This window comes from Callithrix jacchus, chromosome 16 (assembly GCF_049354715.1).
Source record: "Callithrix jacchus isolate 240 chromosome 16, calJac240_pri, whole genome shotgun sequence".
In the NCBI taxonomy this organism is placed as follows: Eukaryota; Metazoa; Chordata; class Mammalia; order Primates; family Cebidae; genus Callithrix; species Callithrix jacchus.
Genome location: NC_133517.1, coordinates 23,380,998 through 23,397,015, shown reverse-complemented (window position 1 = coordinate 23,397,015; position 16,018 = coordinate 23,380,998). Strand labels below are relative to the sequence as shown.

Sequence of the window (16,018 nt, the reverse complement as noted above, 5' to 3'; positions counted from 1 at the left end):
GGCGGATCACCTAAGGTCAGGAGGTCTAGACCAGCTTGGCCAACATGGTGAAACCCCATCTCTACTGAAAATACAAAAATTAGCCAGGTAAGGTGGGGTACAGCTATAATCCCAGCTACTTGGGATGCTGAGACATGAGAATCGCTTGAACTTGGGAGGCAGAGTTGCAGTAAGCCAAGTTCACTCTACTGCCCTCCAGCCTAGGTAACAGACCAAGATTCCAAATACATGCATACATGTGTACATGCATACATACATGTGTGCATGCATATGTATGTACATGCATGCATGCGTACATATGCACATACATAAATACATGCATGCATACATACATACATATGTGCATGCATGCATATGTACATGCATACATACATTAATTTCACCAAAAAAAGAAATTTCTGTTTTTTGAAAGGCCCTCTCCACCCAGAAAACTTTGGGGAGGTGGTTTTGTACTGAGTAATGGTATCACTCAGAAACTTTATAATAGTTCTAGTCACCATTACAGGAATATACACAACTGGGATAGGAATCATCACCAGCTGTGAGGAACTAAGATAATACAATAGTTTACAAAGACCATTCTGAGACTCCATTTCATTGCCTTGTCATCTGTATGCTAGTTTCTAGTCAACTACTTAACAAGGAAAATGAGACTGGACCTCCAATCTCATAATTATTTTTTAATTTAATTTAATTTAAGGTTGATCTCCTAGGTCCTGCATTTGGGTGCGATGTAAGTTACTGAACAGAGACCTTGGTTAGTTTGCTGGGGCTGCCATACAAAGTATCACAGACTTTAACAACTGGACATTCAGGAGATCCTGGTATAAATTTCTGGCCTTGGCAAATCTGGCTACATTTTTCTTCCTTAGTTTCTTGGGATTGAAAAAAGTAGCCAGGAGAAATAATAGATGATTTTGGTGAGGGAAACATACCTGAAGGTTCCCTGCAGTATTGGAATACACCGACAATGTTTAACTACTACAGCCCTAATCAAGCTTACATCCCTCTTGACCATCCCAGATTCTCTCCTAACACAAGAACATTAGAACATTGACATGGAGGTTCATTTGGCCCAAGACTTACCTTAGCAATATTGTAAAATTCTTTAGCCTATACAAACCTAATCATCTGTAACTTCTTACTTTGAGGGTAATGAAGAAAGCACTGATACTGATGGTGTTCAGACTAACAACAACCTGCCACTCACATTTTCAGCCACTGCAAGCAGCCGTTGGGGACTTAACCAAGCTTTGAACCATCTCACCTTACCTTGATTTCTAAAGTGTTTTCAGTTTTAGAATCAAAAATTGAAACAAAAAGAGCAATAAGCCAGTGATCAATTCCTAAGTGCTTCGTCATAGCAGGTGCTGAGTAAATAACAAATGAGTAAATGAAAAAGAATGTCCTAAACCCAGGATGACCCATGTCAATCTACTTTCTACATAGAACAGAAAATGTTGATTTAGGTGATTCAAGATAATTTTTTAATTAATTTTTAAATATTAATATTCAAGGCTTTAACTTTCAGCCTTGATAGTTATTTAAAGAGGCTATTATATGTTCTTTTAATAGCACTTAAACCATTAAACAATAGGTTCTTTTGGAAAATAAAATATGAAAGCAAAGCTTTTTAGCCACCTGCCAAGCCCAGGAATATTATTAGGGGGTTCTCTAGCATATTTAAGTAATGCAAATGACTGAAGTGCTTTGATACTGTGTGGAACTCTAGTTAGTGGAGGCTGGTGAGTATTGAGAAGACAGGCCTGTATTTATCTAACTCAGATGTCACATCAAGAACACTAATGACTCTGCCTGGAGCTGGTTCCACAAAGCCTGGAATCCCCCACCCTGGCCTCAGCCTTTAATTTCCAAATACATTCTCTGTAATTGGCTGAGCTTCTCTTCTCTTGACGTTCTTGATACTGGCAGGCAGTAAAATCGCTTTTTCCAACTCTGGCTATTTCTTCATTTTCCAGTTGAGGACTGTAGCTTCTTTTCTCCTTTCCCTTTTCTCTGTGTCTTAGGTCAGGTGTGCTGGGTAGTAATGTGAGCACAGTCTCTCAGTGATGGAAGAGATATGCTCAGAAGAAGGAGCAGGAAAGAGAAGGTGGCAAGGGCGTGGAAGAGTAGCCTAGGCTCGGTTTTTATGAAGTCACCCTGAACTTGGAAACTCGAGATTGGAATTTGGGTTCACCTTCCAAGTTCAAATTCTGGCTCGGCACTAACCAGAAGAGTAACATTGGCAAGTTCTTAACCCTTTTGAGACTCAATTTCCCCATTAAAAAAAAAATATCAATAACAAGAGAATCTACCACATAGACCATAGGGCTAGTAACTAAGATCATGTACATAAAATACATAGCACAGTGCCTGGCTGCTGGTAAATGGCACTCAATAAATCTAAGTGCTCATAGCCATCATTCAGTCGTTGCAGCTGCAAATCAATAGTAGCTGTCGTTACTATTACATCACTTGAGGATATCTGCCTATAATTTCACACTTTAAATTCATTACACCACTGATTTAACAGCTTTCATTTCCTGCAAAATAACATTCCCCAACATTTGGTATTTTTAGAAATATTGATTGTCACAGTCTTTCTTTACATAGATGCATATGATTTTCTTTGGATGTTGCCAGATTTTTACAATATCTCAATTTACTTTTCATCATTTCTGTCATTCCAAATCAGGGTTCTCATAGAAGATCTTCAGAAAACACTGGAGAAGGGAAGCCACTCACAAACCCAGAGAAACCGAAGATCCCTCTCTGGATATAATTATGAAGTTTATCACTCCTTAGAAGAAGTATGTAATCAAAAGAGCTTTTCCTGATTTTTTTTTTTTTTACAAAGGCATCTTTATCATTTAGGCCTAAGGGACAAAATGATATGATTTATGCTTCTGGGGGAGAAGCATAAAGACAGAGAAGGGACTATGTGAAGAACGCGTGGCTTTTACATGGCTACGGTACCTTATCTCTTCTATTAAACCTTTGATGGTATATAAGAAGCACCAAAATAATTCTAATTACCCTTGCTTTACCCAGATCATTTTTACAAAGGACATAGGAAGTGCAATGGAAGAGTGAGGAAATGTTGCTATAATTATAGTTATAATGGCCTTCGCTAAGAAACTAAGAAATGTAGAACTAGCCAGAGTTTGAGGAAATGATGAGTAGAGTGGACCTCACTTGCACCCTCTGCAAAGCTGAGATCTCTCAAAGGCAAAGCCCCATTTGTGGCACCTCTGCACCTTTGACCACGCTTTTTCATCCTACCTGGAGAACTGACAGCCACCTCATCCTCACTGCCGCATCCTTTACCTGGACAGCTTGTTGTTCTGCAACTCTCAGCTTAAGCAAAAAGGTAGCTGTTCCTATTCTCCCAGACTGGAGACTGGAGAGTCTCCCCTCCTCCACCAACACCTCATGAATTACATGCCCCTATAGCACAGGGACGTGGCACCTGTCACAGTTTCCAATTATGTAATTATGTGATTATTTGATTAATGCCATTCTCCCCTAATAAGCTACACGTTCCATGAGGGCAGGCCATTTCTTTCTTATTCACCACTGTAACCCCAGTAGCAGGCAAATAGACACCTCCAAATACATAGTTGTTGACAGAGGAATAAATGAATGAGTCATATATTTTTCATGTTTCCCCTGAATTAAATGAAAGAATGCTAGACATAAAATAAATAAGATTCGTAAGACTGTTTTTGGTTCTTTTGATGAAAACTCTCCTTTCGAAATTATTTCGACATATTTCATGTCTCAACATGTTTTGGAAGCTTAAAATTAGAAGCAATAGAAAGGTTTTAGATAACTTTGCACACAGAAGTACTGTTAACATGCACTAGAAAAAAGTCAAATTTTACAAATGTAAGATATATGCATAATGTATGTGTCTATACACACACACACACACACACACACACACACCCTTCTGATTAGTTTAACTATGAATAGAAAGAAAATAATATATATGTACTTTTCTGAATACATTTAGCTGTTTTTTTCAGCACTGATCCTTTTATACCATAAAATGCTAGGACACTTTTATGTTATTTCTTTACTCCTCATAGAGCTTTTAAGTCAGGAATGAAGCACCTTATTCATTCAAATGTATCTTTTCCTGATGACAGATAAGTGCATATGAATGGATCAATGCAAATGTATCACTATCACTGGAGAAATTATTCAGAGTATGTCCTCTGATGTATGCTCAGTAAAAAAACCTTTAAATACAATAGATATGCCATTTTTTTAGCATCTTCTGTTCAGTGGCAAATTGTAATGTATGGGACTTTAAGAAACACTTTCAAGTAGTTTGGACAGCTTTCCTAAAGTTGATTTATTTCTTTACCTCTTAAAAACTTGTGGAAAATATAAATAAATTCTGATTTTCAAAAAGAAACCAGAACACATCAGTTTTTTATAAAAATCTGTTATCAGTATACTGATATATGATAATAGAAGACATGCTTTAATGAAGAACAATACAAAGACATAAGCTACTATCTGTAAAGGCAGAAAATTAAATGTAATTTTATAAAAGTATCCCAAAGAAAATTAAAAACAGAAAGTGCATTTTTGTTCAATTCTGTATTCCATGTACACTCCTTGAATTCTGAGACCTACTGTTGTCTTTTTGTTTCCTTTTGTTCTCTAAAAGCTCCATTATTGTGAGAGAGTCTGACAGGGTTTTTATTTATTTGCTCTTAGATTCAAAGTTGGATGCATCATCTGAACAGAACTCACTCAGGCCTCATTCACATGTTCTCTATCGGAAAATCATATGAGGGAAGATCTCTTTTTATTTTAAAGGTAAAAATAAGCAATTGTTATGTAAATATATAATGTTTACCAAATAGTCATCTTTTTCAACTTTCACTTATGGGGGAAAATAAATAAAATGATTTTTTATAGAATCTCATATTTAACATCATCTGATCTCAGAAATCTTTTCCCTTAGGTTTCTGAGCCATATTTCATTTTTGCCATTGAATATTCCAGAGAATACTGTTGCTAACATTTTCAGTTATTGATGTGAAGTATTTGTGAACTGGTGGTGCTTAAGATGAACCAGTGCAAAACTATATAAATGTGTAAGAGGCTGATATGGTTTGGCTCTGTGTCCCCAACCCAAATCTCATGTCAAATTGTAATATCTAATGTTGTGGGAGGATCTGGGGGGAGGTGACTGAATCGTGAGGGCAGATTTCCCCCTTGCTGTTCTTGTGATAATGAGTGAGTTCTTGTGAGATCTGGTTGTTTAAAAGTGTGTAGCACTTTCCCCTTCATTCTCTCCCTCCTGCTCCGCCATGTGAGATGTGCCTCCTTCCTCTCTGCCTTCCGCCTCTCTGTATGTTTCCTGAGGCCTCCTCAGCCATGCTTCCTGTACTGCCTATAGAACAGTGAGCCAATTAAACCTCTTCTTTATAACTACCCAGTTTCAGGTAGTTCTTTATAGCAATGTGAGAACTGACTAATACAGAAGCTATGCATTATTCCCAGTCATCTCTTGACCCTGCATTCTCTTCTGTCTATTGACTTATAGCTCTTCATTCTTTCTCAGCCAAACTTCTAAAAAGACTTACCTCTGGTCATCACCTCTACTTCCTCTCCTACCATTTAGACTTTGACTCCCCAGCCTTTGCCCCCACAATTCTTCTAAAACTTCTTTCCAAGGCCAGCAACCACCCTAGTTGATTCTCCTCCTGTCTCTCTGACCATCTGGGTCTCATTCACTGGCTCCTCTCCCCTTATCCTTTCCTTAGGTTCAGGTAATTTCTGAGACTCTATCCTCAGCCCTACTTTCATGCCTCAAACACTCTCTAGATAGCCACATCTAGCCCATAATTTCAACAATCATCCCAGACCTCTGTATCCATTGCAGTCTACCCTCTGGAACCTTAAATTCACCCACCATTGCCTACTTGACACTCTTCTCTTGATATTCAGAAAAGCACCTCAGATTCAGAATGGTATGCCTCTCCCTCCCAACTCAGAAACATGGGGCATCATCTTAAGTTCCTCTCCTTTAATCATTCACTTTAAATTACCACCAAAAGCTGACCATCTTGTCTTCCGAATATTTCAGATCTACCCCAGTCGCTGCTCTTGTCCTCATAGCTGTTACCCGAACTGCTCTCTGTATCTGTTCTCCCTCGACTATTGCAGTAGTGGCCTCAGTGCTGAGCTTCCTTCAAGCCCCCATTCTTGACCCTCTCATGCTCTAATCCATCCTATACACTGTTGTCAATGTGACCCCTCAAATATGAGCATTTACACAACACACACACACACACACACACACACACACACACAGAGAGCCCCCCCCCCCCCCATAGAATACAAGAGGAAGCCTCATCTCTTTTACTTAGTATCCAGGGACTCCACGTTGAGGTTCATCTGCTTTTCCTTCCTCAAACTGCAGGCACAGTTCCTCCAATTTGGTGTCCTCAGATTGTCTTCCAGGCTTGAGATGCCTTCCTCCAACTTGTCTGCCAGACAAGCGTTGTCTTGCTGAAGTACTCAAGAGCTCCTCTTCTGAGAAGCTATATTTTATTACTTAGGAAAATTCTACATAACACTCTAATGTTTCCACGGTAACTTACAGATATTCACATCATAATGGTTGATTGATTGCTTACATGTTTTCCCTCCCCACTATTTCCTTGTCTTTTCATATTCAAACCTCCAGTGCTGGGCACAATGTCTGACATTAACAAGGATTTCCTGAAATATTCATGGAGTGAATTAATGAATGAATGAAAACTAGATCCCCTATGATTATAATGTCAGGAGCTCCTATTGATTTCTCAGTTAGCAACCAGGTTATAAGTAATATTGATATAGTAGGATTGTATAGAAAAATCTGTCACTTGATTCTACAAATCAAGTTGTTTTATGTTTTCATTTTGTGGTATAATAAAATTTGACTTTATCCACCTATAAAATATAGCTATTCTTTAAGAAATATTTCTTGGGATAGAGAGAGAAAGGGGTGACAGAGGACTCAGCTTTTTACTTAACAGTCACATACTATATTACAAGGAAGAAGCAGGCTGAGGCAGGAAGATTGCAAGAGACCAGGAGTTCAAGACCAGCCTTGGTAACAGAGCAAGAAGTCATCTCTTAAAAATTAATTAATTAATGAAAATAAAATTCTTAAAAATAAAGAAGCAACCTAGTTTAGGGATTTTCCTTCTCCTTTTGTACTTTCTAGTTCTTTGATTATAATTAGGGGCAGTAAATGTATTGTTTCTGCATAAACAAGCCTGGACTTTTGAAATAGTAGGAACTCCCTTTATTCTTTTTATGCATTATCGAATGAACCACACTATAGTGAAGAATTATGCTGAAGCCTTATTAAATTATACTGGTCAGTGAATCTAAAAGCCTGTGTTGGTTACTATGAATGCTCTTGTTTTCAGCTGGGCAGACGATCACGACTCAAAAGAGCTGTTTGGATAGACTGTGGTATTCATGCAAGAGAATGGATCGGTCCTGCCTTTTGTCAGTGGTTTGTAAAAGAAGTAAGTTAAACCGTTTATACAATGTCCATTTCAGCTAGTCAGTGCTTCCCTGTGTTTTTATTCATTCTGCTTGAAAAACAAAGTGGGAATTTGAAACCAATGATACCTAACTGAATAACAGTAACACCTTGATTCCATGGGCTGCTTTCATGTTTATGAAGATCTCTTGTAACCCTGCCTCAGCTTATCCTCACCTGTGCCCTTGGAAGTGGGAACTGGCAGCTCTCATTACAAAGAAAGAACCTGAAGTTCAGAGCATTTTTGAATTTGTGACAAATTAGGAACAAACCTAGCAGTGGATATATGGCACAACAGAAACCCAATCTGTGGTGTTCCAAAATAATTTCCTACAAGATATCCAGCTCAGAAAGTTCTACACTACTTGACTTCCCCCTCAAAATCATTTCACATATGCTCTAACAATAAAGAGATGAACAAGAGATTGCTTGTGCCCTCTTGCTGTAGGTGTGTAATTTAGATACCAGAAGACCTTTAGCATCTGTGGATTTAACATTCTTAGTTTCAGTTATTTTTCAGTAACCCTAATCATTGATGATTCATAGCAATTTCTCATTTTCTGAATGTTTCATTTGAGTCACAAGCCCTCTGAGCTTCTGTGCTGAGTGGGCCCCTATCCCAAGAGTGGGCCAGCCTTTTGTACCAACACTTTCATATGTTCTGATACTTTTCTATTCATTGTCAAGAATGTAATACCTTTTATTTTTTTTTAACCTTCACTTTTAGTTTTGGGAGCTGAGGAGTGGGAAACTTAGAAAACCAACCACTAACACTGGTAATGAAAGAGGAAGGAATTATGCAGGGCACAAATACTAAGAAGCGGGAATCATTGGGGATCATATTAAAGGCTGCCTGCTACTCCTTGATGGGATTTCCCCCATAACCACATATTTCCTTATGCAAATGTGAACTGGAAGAAAATTTATCAGCCCTTCTAGGATCCCAACAGAGCTTCAGATTGCATAGGTGTTATGTGCACATAACTGGAAGTCAGGCAATCCTGTGTCAATGTCAGGGTAATGTCACCTGTGCCACTTACTGTCTGTGTTACCTTGGTGTCAGGTCACTTAACCTTTCTGAGCCTCAGCAAAATGGGGATGATAGTATGTGACACATTGGGTTATTGGGAGGATTAAACAATATAATGCATGTGTTCTCATTCACAAGTGGGAGTTGAACAATGAGAAGACATGGACACAGAGAGGGTAACAACACACACCCAGGCCTATTGGGGGTGGGGGGAAAGGAGAGGAAGAGCATTAGGGCAAAGACCTAATGCAGGAAGGACTTAAAACTAGATGATGAGTTGATAGGTGCAGCAAAACACCAGGGCACATGTATACCTATGTAACAAGCCTGCCTGTTCAGCACATGTATCCCAGAACTTAAAGTAAAAATAGTATAATAATAATAATACATGCAAAAGACTTAGCATGTTTGGCGTATAATAAACACTTAATAAATTCAATTATTACTATTATATCAGCAATTGGGTATTTTTAAATAAATAATGGAAAGGGAACCATTAAAAAATATCAAGCCAGGTGTGGTAGCTCACATCTGTAATCCCAGCACTTTGGGAGGTGGAGGCAGGAGGATCACTTGAGCCCAGAAGTTTGAGATCAGCCTGGGAAGCATAGTGAGACCCTGTCTCTACAAAAAGGATTTTTTTAATTAGCTGGGTGTAGTGGTGTATGCCTATAGTCCCAGCTACTCCAGAGGCTGAGGAGGGAGGATCTATTGAACTCAGGAGGTCAAAACTGCAGTCAGCTGTGATGATGCCACTGCACTCCAGCCTGGGCAACAGAATGAGACCCTCTCTCAATAAACAAAAAGACTCTGGGAGGCCGAGGTGGGTGGGGTCACTTGAAGTCAGGAGTTCAAGACCACCCTGCCCAACACGGTGAAACCCTGTCTCTACTAAAACTAGCCAGGCATGATGGCACACACCTGTAGTTCCAGCTACTCAGGAAGCTGAGGCAGAAGAATTGCTTGAACCTAGCGGACAGAGGTGGCAGTGAGCAGAGATCATGCCACTATACTCCAGCCTGGGCAACAGAGTGAGACTCCATCTCAAAAATAAACAAACAGAGAAATAGAAATAAAAAAAAATCAGCAAGGGTATAAAGGAACTCAACAATGCTCTCAACCAACAGGAACTAACAGACTGTACCTAACAACAGCAGAATATACATTCTTTTCAAGTACCTTTGGAACATATGCTAAAATATACCATATCCTCTTCAAAAACATAGACCTCAACAAGTGCAAAATAATTGAAATCATAAGGTGTGTTCTGTATCCACAATGAAATCAAACTACTAATTGATTTCAGAACAGTAACAGGAAAATCTCCAAACACTTGGAAATTAAACACATTTCTAAATGATCCATGGGTCAAAAATAAAGTCTCAAGAGAGGCTTTGAAAATACCTTGGACTGGATAAAAATGAAAACACAACATATCAAAATGTGTGGGGCGTAACTAAAACAGTGCTGAGAGGGAAATGTATAGCACTCAAGGTATTCCTTAGAAAAGATGAAAAGTCTCAAAACAATAAGCTCTTCCTTCATGGACCTAGAAAAATAGAAAATAAATCCAAAGCATGCAGAAGGAAGGAAACAATATAAATAAGAACAGACATCGATGAAATTGAAAACAAAGTTATTAGAGAAAATCAACAAAACAAAAAGCTGGCTGGAGTACAGTAGCTTGATCGTGGCTCACTACTGCTTTGATTTTCCAGGCCCGAGAAATCTTCTCACTGCAGCCTCCAGATTAGTTGGGACCATAATTGTGTGCCACCACTTCAGGCTAATTGTTTTAAGTTATTTTTTGTAGAGACAGCATCTCCCTATGTTGCCCAAGCTTATCACAAACTCCTAGGCTCAATTCCCACCTCTGCCTCCCAAAGTGCTGGGATTATAGGCATGAGCCATGTACCTGGCCTCATCCTCTTAAAAGATAAAATTGAGGCCAGGCATGGTGGCTCATGCCTATAATCCCAGCACTTTGAGAGGCCAAGGCAGGTGGATCACGAGGTCAAGAGATTGAGACAATCCTGGTCAACATGGTGAAACCCTGCCTATACTTAAAATACAAAAAACTTAGCTGGGCATGGTGGCACACGACTGTAGTCCCAGCTACTCGGGGGGCTGAGGCAGGAGAATTGCTTGAATCCAGGAGGCGGAGGTTGCAGTGAGCCGAGATCACACCATTGCACTCCAGCCTGGGTAACAAGAGCGAAACTCCGTCTCAAAAAAAAAAAAAAAAGAAAAGAAAATTGACAAAGCTCTAACATGAGAGACAAAATAAAGAAGAAGAAGATGCAAATTACCAATATCAGGAATGAAATAGAATATCACCACAAACTCTGAAGATATAGAAAGGGTTAATAAGGGAATACTGGAAATAATTCTACCCAGATAAATTTGACAGTGTAGACAAAATGAACCAATTAATTGAAAAACACCAACTATTACAACTTACCTATTAGAAAGTAGAGAATTTGAATATCCATCCCTATAACTATTACAAATATTAGTTTCTGATTTTTAGATTCCCCAGAAAAGAAATTTCAAGGCCCAGAAGCTTTCACTGGAGAATTCTACCAAATGTTTAAAGAAGAATTAACACCAATTCAACACAGTCTTTTCAGAAATTAGAAAAGGCTGGAACACTTTCAATTCTTTTTATGAAGCCTGATACCAAAACCAGGGACACCATAAGAAGAAGAAACTCAGACCAATGTCCTTCTTGAAAATAAATATATAAATCCTAAATAAAGTATTAACGGAAAGAATTCAGCAATCAAGAAAAATGATTGTATACCATGGCTAAGTGACATTTATTTCAGGAATGCAATCCCAGTTTAATACTCAAAAGTTAGTCATTGTAATCCACTATATTAAAAGCTAAAGGAGAAAAACTATATAATCTTATCAATCGATGCAGAGAAAGCATTTGACTAAATTTACCATACATCCATGATAAAACTCTTATAGAAATAGAGGGGTAATCTTTCAGCAGGATATAAGATAAACATACAAAATCAATTTTATTTCCATACACATAATAGCAATTAACACATGGACACTGGAATTTTTTAAATACAAGATTATATACAGTTACTCAAAAAAGTTAAATACTTTTAGGTGTAAATCTAACAAAATGTACAGAATTTATATGCTGAAAACTACAAAATGCTGGTGAAATAAAATCTAAGTGAAGAGACATACCACATTCATGGACTGGAAGATTTCAAAATACTAAAGATGGCAATTCTGCTCTAACTGATATAGAGATTTAACACAATTCCTATCAAAATTTCAGCAAGACTTTTTTGTAGCTATAGGTAAGATTATTCTTAAAAGTGTATGGAATGGCAAAGGAAGTAGGACAGCCAAAACTATTTTGAAAAGAGTAATAAAAAGGGAGGGAGGATTTATTCTATCTGATTTCGAGATACACCATATACCTTCAATAATTAAGTGTGTGTGGTATTGATGAAAGGATAGACATAGATAAAGGGAACAGAATAGAAACTCCAAAATAGATCCACACAAATATTGCCAACTGACTTTTTACACAAATGCAAAAGCAATTCAGTGGTAGAAAAACAGACGTTTCAACAAATGGTGCTGGAGCAATTGGATATTCATTGCAAAAAAAAAAAAATAAAGAAGAGTCTTTTTTTTATAAGATGTGAGTCTAAGTCTCATACCATATATAAAAATTAACTCAAAATCGATCATGAATTTAAATATAAAATGTAAAATGATAAAACTTTCAGTGGAAGAAAAGCACAGGAGATCTTGAGGATCTAAAACCAAGGCAAAGAGTTATTTGATTTGACACCAAAAACATGCGCCATAAAAGAAGTAGATACATTGTACATTATCAAACTGAATCAAAATTTTAAACTTTTGCCTATGAAAAACTGTTAGGAGGATGAAAATTATAAGCTGCACACTGGGAAAAAAGATATGCAAATCACATATCTAATAAAAGACTCATTTGGAATATATAAACTCAAAACTTGACAGTAAAAAGCAAGCAATCCGATGAGAAAATGGGCAAAAGACATGAAGAGACGCTTAACCAAAGTGTATACATACAGATGGCAAATAAGCACATGCAAAAAAGATATCATTGAGAAAATTAAAGCCACAATGAGCTATCACTGCACACCTATCTGAATGGCTAAAGATAATCAGATAGATAGATTTATATCACCAAATGCCAGTGAGGATGCAGGAAACTAGAGCACTCATATGTTGCAGGTGCAAATGTAAAACGGTAGAGCTATTCTTGAAAACAGTTGGCAGTCTCTTCAAACTGGGCATGCAACTACCATGTGACCCAGTAATTGCACTCCTGGCATTTATCCCAGAGAAATTAAAACTTATGTTCACTCAAAAACCTGTGCACAAACGTTTATAGCAGCTTTATTTATAATAGCCAAAAACTGGAAACAACCCAAGTATCCATCAACAGGCAAATGGTTAAACAAACTGTAGTACATCTATACCACGGAAAACTATGAAACAATTAAAAGGAACAGATCACTGATACACCCAGCAACCTGGATGAGTCTCCAGAGAATTATGCTGAATTAAAAAGCCAATCTTAAACAAATGCCTACTTTATTATTTCATTTATATATTGTTCTTGAAATGACAAAATTATGGAAATAGAGAACAGATTAGTGGCTGCTCAGGGTTAGGGAACGGGTGGAGTCAGAAGAAAAGTGGATGTGGCTATAAAAGGGCAACATGAGGAATGTGAGTGTGGATGGAAATGTTGCCCATATCGATGCCCATACCCTAATGGTAATATTACACTACAGTTTGGCAAGATATTAACAATAGGGAAAATAGGTAAAGGATATATGGTATCTATCTGTATTCTTATAATTACATATGGACCTACATTTATCTCCAAATATATAAAAATAATAGCCAGGCTTCATACCCCTGGTTTCCATTCTCTTTGGAACCAGGTGCTATCTCTTGTCTAGAGAAACAGTCAATTTCATCTCTGCTCTCTGTTCCCTGCTGTGTAATCCTCATCAACTGGCCCTCACTCTCTTTGCCATGAAAACTGGAAATATCAAGAGGGCTCTGGCTCCATTAAGTTCATCTCTTCTTCAGCCAGCATGACTGTCCCATGCCATGCCCTGAGAGCCACTTCCACTTCTGCCCCCATTCCAATTTAGTGGATTAATCTGTGGATGTCTATTTTGAAAACACAAAGCTCAGAAACAGTGACACAGAAGCAAAGCACCCACATTAAATGACTGGTAAGTTGGACTTCATTATTTTGTTATTTTGAAAATTGCATAAATGAATTCATTATCTCAACAAATATGGATAGTTGCTAGTTGACAGACATTTTTTAAATGCCAGATATACCACAAAACTTATGGGCTACAGTCTCTTAAATTGATAGTCATTTAATTCTGTTTGGAAAATGTAGAGCCATCACTTTTCTGTTTGAAATACATGCTACCGGCCGGGCGCGGTGGCTCAAGCCTGTAATCCCAGCACTTTGGGAGGCCAAGGCAGGTGGATCACGAGGTCAAGAGATCGAGACCATCCTGGTCAACATGGTGAAACCCCGTCTCTACTAAAAATACAAAAAATTAGCTGGGCATGGTGGCGCATGTCTGTAATCCCAGCTACTCAGGAGGCTGAGGCAGGAGAATTGCCTGAACCCAGGAGGCGGAGGTTGCAGTGAGCCGAGATCACGCCATTGCACTCCAGCCTGGGTAACAAGAGCGAAACTCCGTCTCAAAAAAAAAAAAAAAATACATGCTACCTCTCTTTCTTTCCTAATATTCACATATTAGGAAATATTATCTTTTGGCATTAAAGTTTTCTTTCCTTTTTTTTTTTTTTTTTTGAGACGGAGTCTTGCTCTGTTGCCCAGGTTGGAGCACAACATTTTTTAAAGCTCGAAAGCAGAAATAAGAAAATAAGTGGTTTGTACACTTCGATTGCAAAATCCTTCTCTTGTTGAATGCTTGCTTATATCAGTTGAGCAAAACTGTTATCATGTGATATTTATGGTGACATAGGGCTTTGAGGGGAGAGAAAAAAGATGAGCACAGACATGCTGGACTTACTGTTGAAATGTGTACCACAGATGCTCCCTTCATCACAAAATTAAAAAGGAGTTTTAAGAAATATTACCTTTTGGCTGGGCGCGGTGGCTCAAGCCTGTAATCCCAGCACTTTGGGAGGCCGAGGCGGGTGGATCACAAGGTCAACAGATCGAGACCATCCTGGTCAACATGGTGAAACCCCGTCTCTACTAAAAATACAAAAAATTAGCTGGGCATGGTGGCGCGTGCCTGTGATCCCAGCTACTCGGGAGGCTGAGGCAGGAGAATTGCCTGAACCCAGGAGGTGGAGGTTGCGGTGAGCCGAGATGGCGCCATTGCACTCCAGCCTGGGTAACAAGAGTGAAACTCCGTCTCAAAAAAAAAAAAAAAAAAAAAAGAATATTACCTTTTAACATTAAAGTTTTGTTTTGTTTTGGTTTGGTTTGGTTTGGTTTTTGAGGCAGAGTCTTGCTCTTTCACCCAGATTGGAGTGTAGTGGTGCAATCTTGGCTCTCTTCAACCTCTGCCTTCCAGGTTCAAGCAATACTGCCTCAGCCTCCTGAGTAGCTGGAATTGCAGGTGTCACCACCACACACTGATCATTTTTCATAATGTAGAGGAAACTATCAAGTTAAAAATCGGGTTGAAAACAGTATAGCAGTTCTTCCAAAAGTTAAACATAGAGTTACTATGTGGTCCCCAAATTCCACTCCTATGTGTGTACCCAAGAGAACTGAAAACGTATCCACACAGAAAGTTGTACATGAATGCTCATAGCAGCATTATTCATAGTAGCCAAAAAGTGGCCATTGGCTGATGAATAGTTTGTTTTATTGGTGTAATGATACAATAGGGCATTATTCAGCCATAAAAGGAATGAAGGTATTAAGATGCAGCAGGGATGGACCTTGAAGACATTATGCTAAATGAAATAAAGCAGACACAAAAGCTTATATATTGTATCACTCCGTTTGTATGAAATGTTCAGAGAGAAGCAGATTAGTGGTTGCAAGAGAATGAGGTAAGAGGGAATTGGAACTAACCACTACCAGGTTCTTTTTGGAGTGATGGAAATGTCCTAGAATTCGATAGTGATGATTGTACAGCACTGCAAATATATTAAAAACCACTGAATTGTACAGTGTAAAATGGTTAATTTTATGTTCCATGAATCATATCTCAAGAAATAAAGTACCGATACATGCTATAACATAGATGAATCTTGAAAACATGCTAAATTAAAGAAGTTGCTCACAAAAGATTATGTATTACCTAATTCCATATATATGCAATGCCCCAAATAGGTGAATTTCTGGGGGGGGAAAAAGAAGTAGATCAGTGGTTACC

At 38.3% G+C, this 16,018-nt stretch overlaps 1 protein-coding gene and 1 pseudogene across 2 annotated transcripts in view; one reads left to right on the top strand and one right to left on the bottom strand.

Annotated features, from left to right (window-relative positions):
* Positions 1–6,560, bottom strand: part of LOC128929913 (nascent polypeptide-associated complex subunit alpha pseudogene) — a 62,432-nt pseudogene extending 55,872 nt beyond the window's left edge. Inside the window, exon 1 of the transcript XR_013527875.1 lies at positions 6,389–6,560. The product of XR_013527875.1 is annotated as a nascent polypeptide-associated complex subunit alpha pseudogene (transcript). The remainder of the gene's footprint in view (positions 1–6,388) is intronic.
* CPA6 (carboxypeptidase A6) overlaps positions 1–16,018 on the top strand; it is a 306,670-nt gene that overhangs the window by 216,593 nt on the left and 74,059 nt on the right. Inside the window, exons 4-6 of the mRNA XM_002758970.5 lie at positions 2,696–2,810; positions 4,732–4,833; positions 7,446–7,547. Coding sequence (XP_002759016.1) covers positions 2,696–2,810; positions 4,732–4,833; positions 7,446–7,547 — 319 coding nt within the window. The remainder of the gene's footprint in view (positions 1–2,695; positions 2,811–4,731; positions 4,834–7,445; positions 7,548–16,018) is intronic.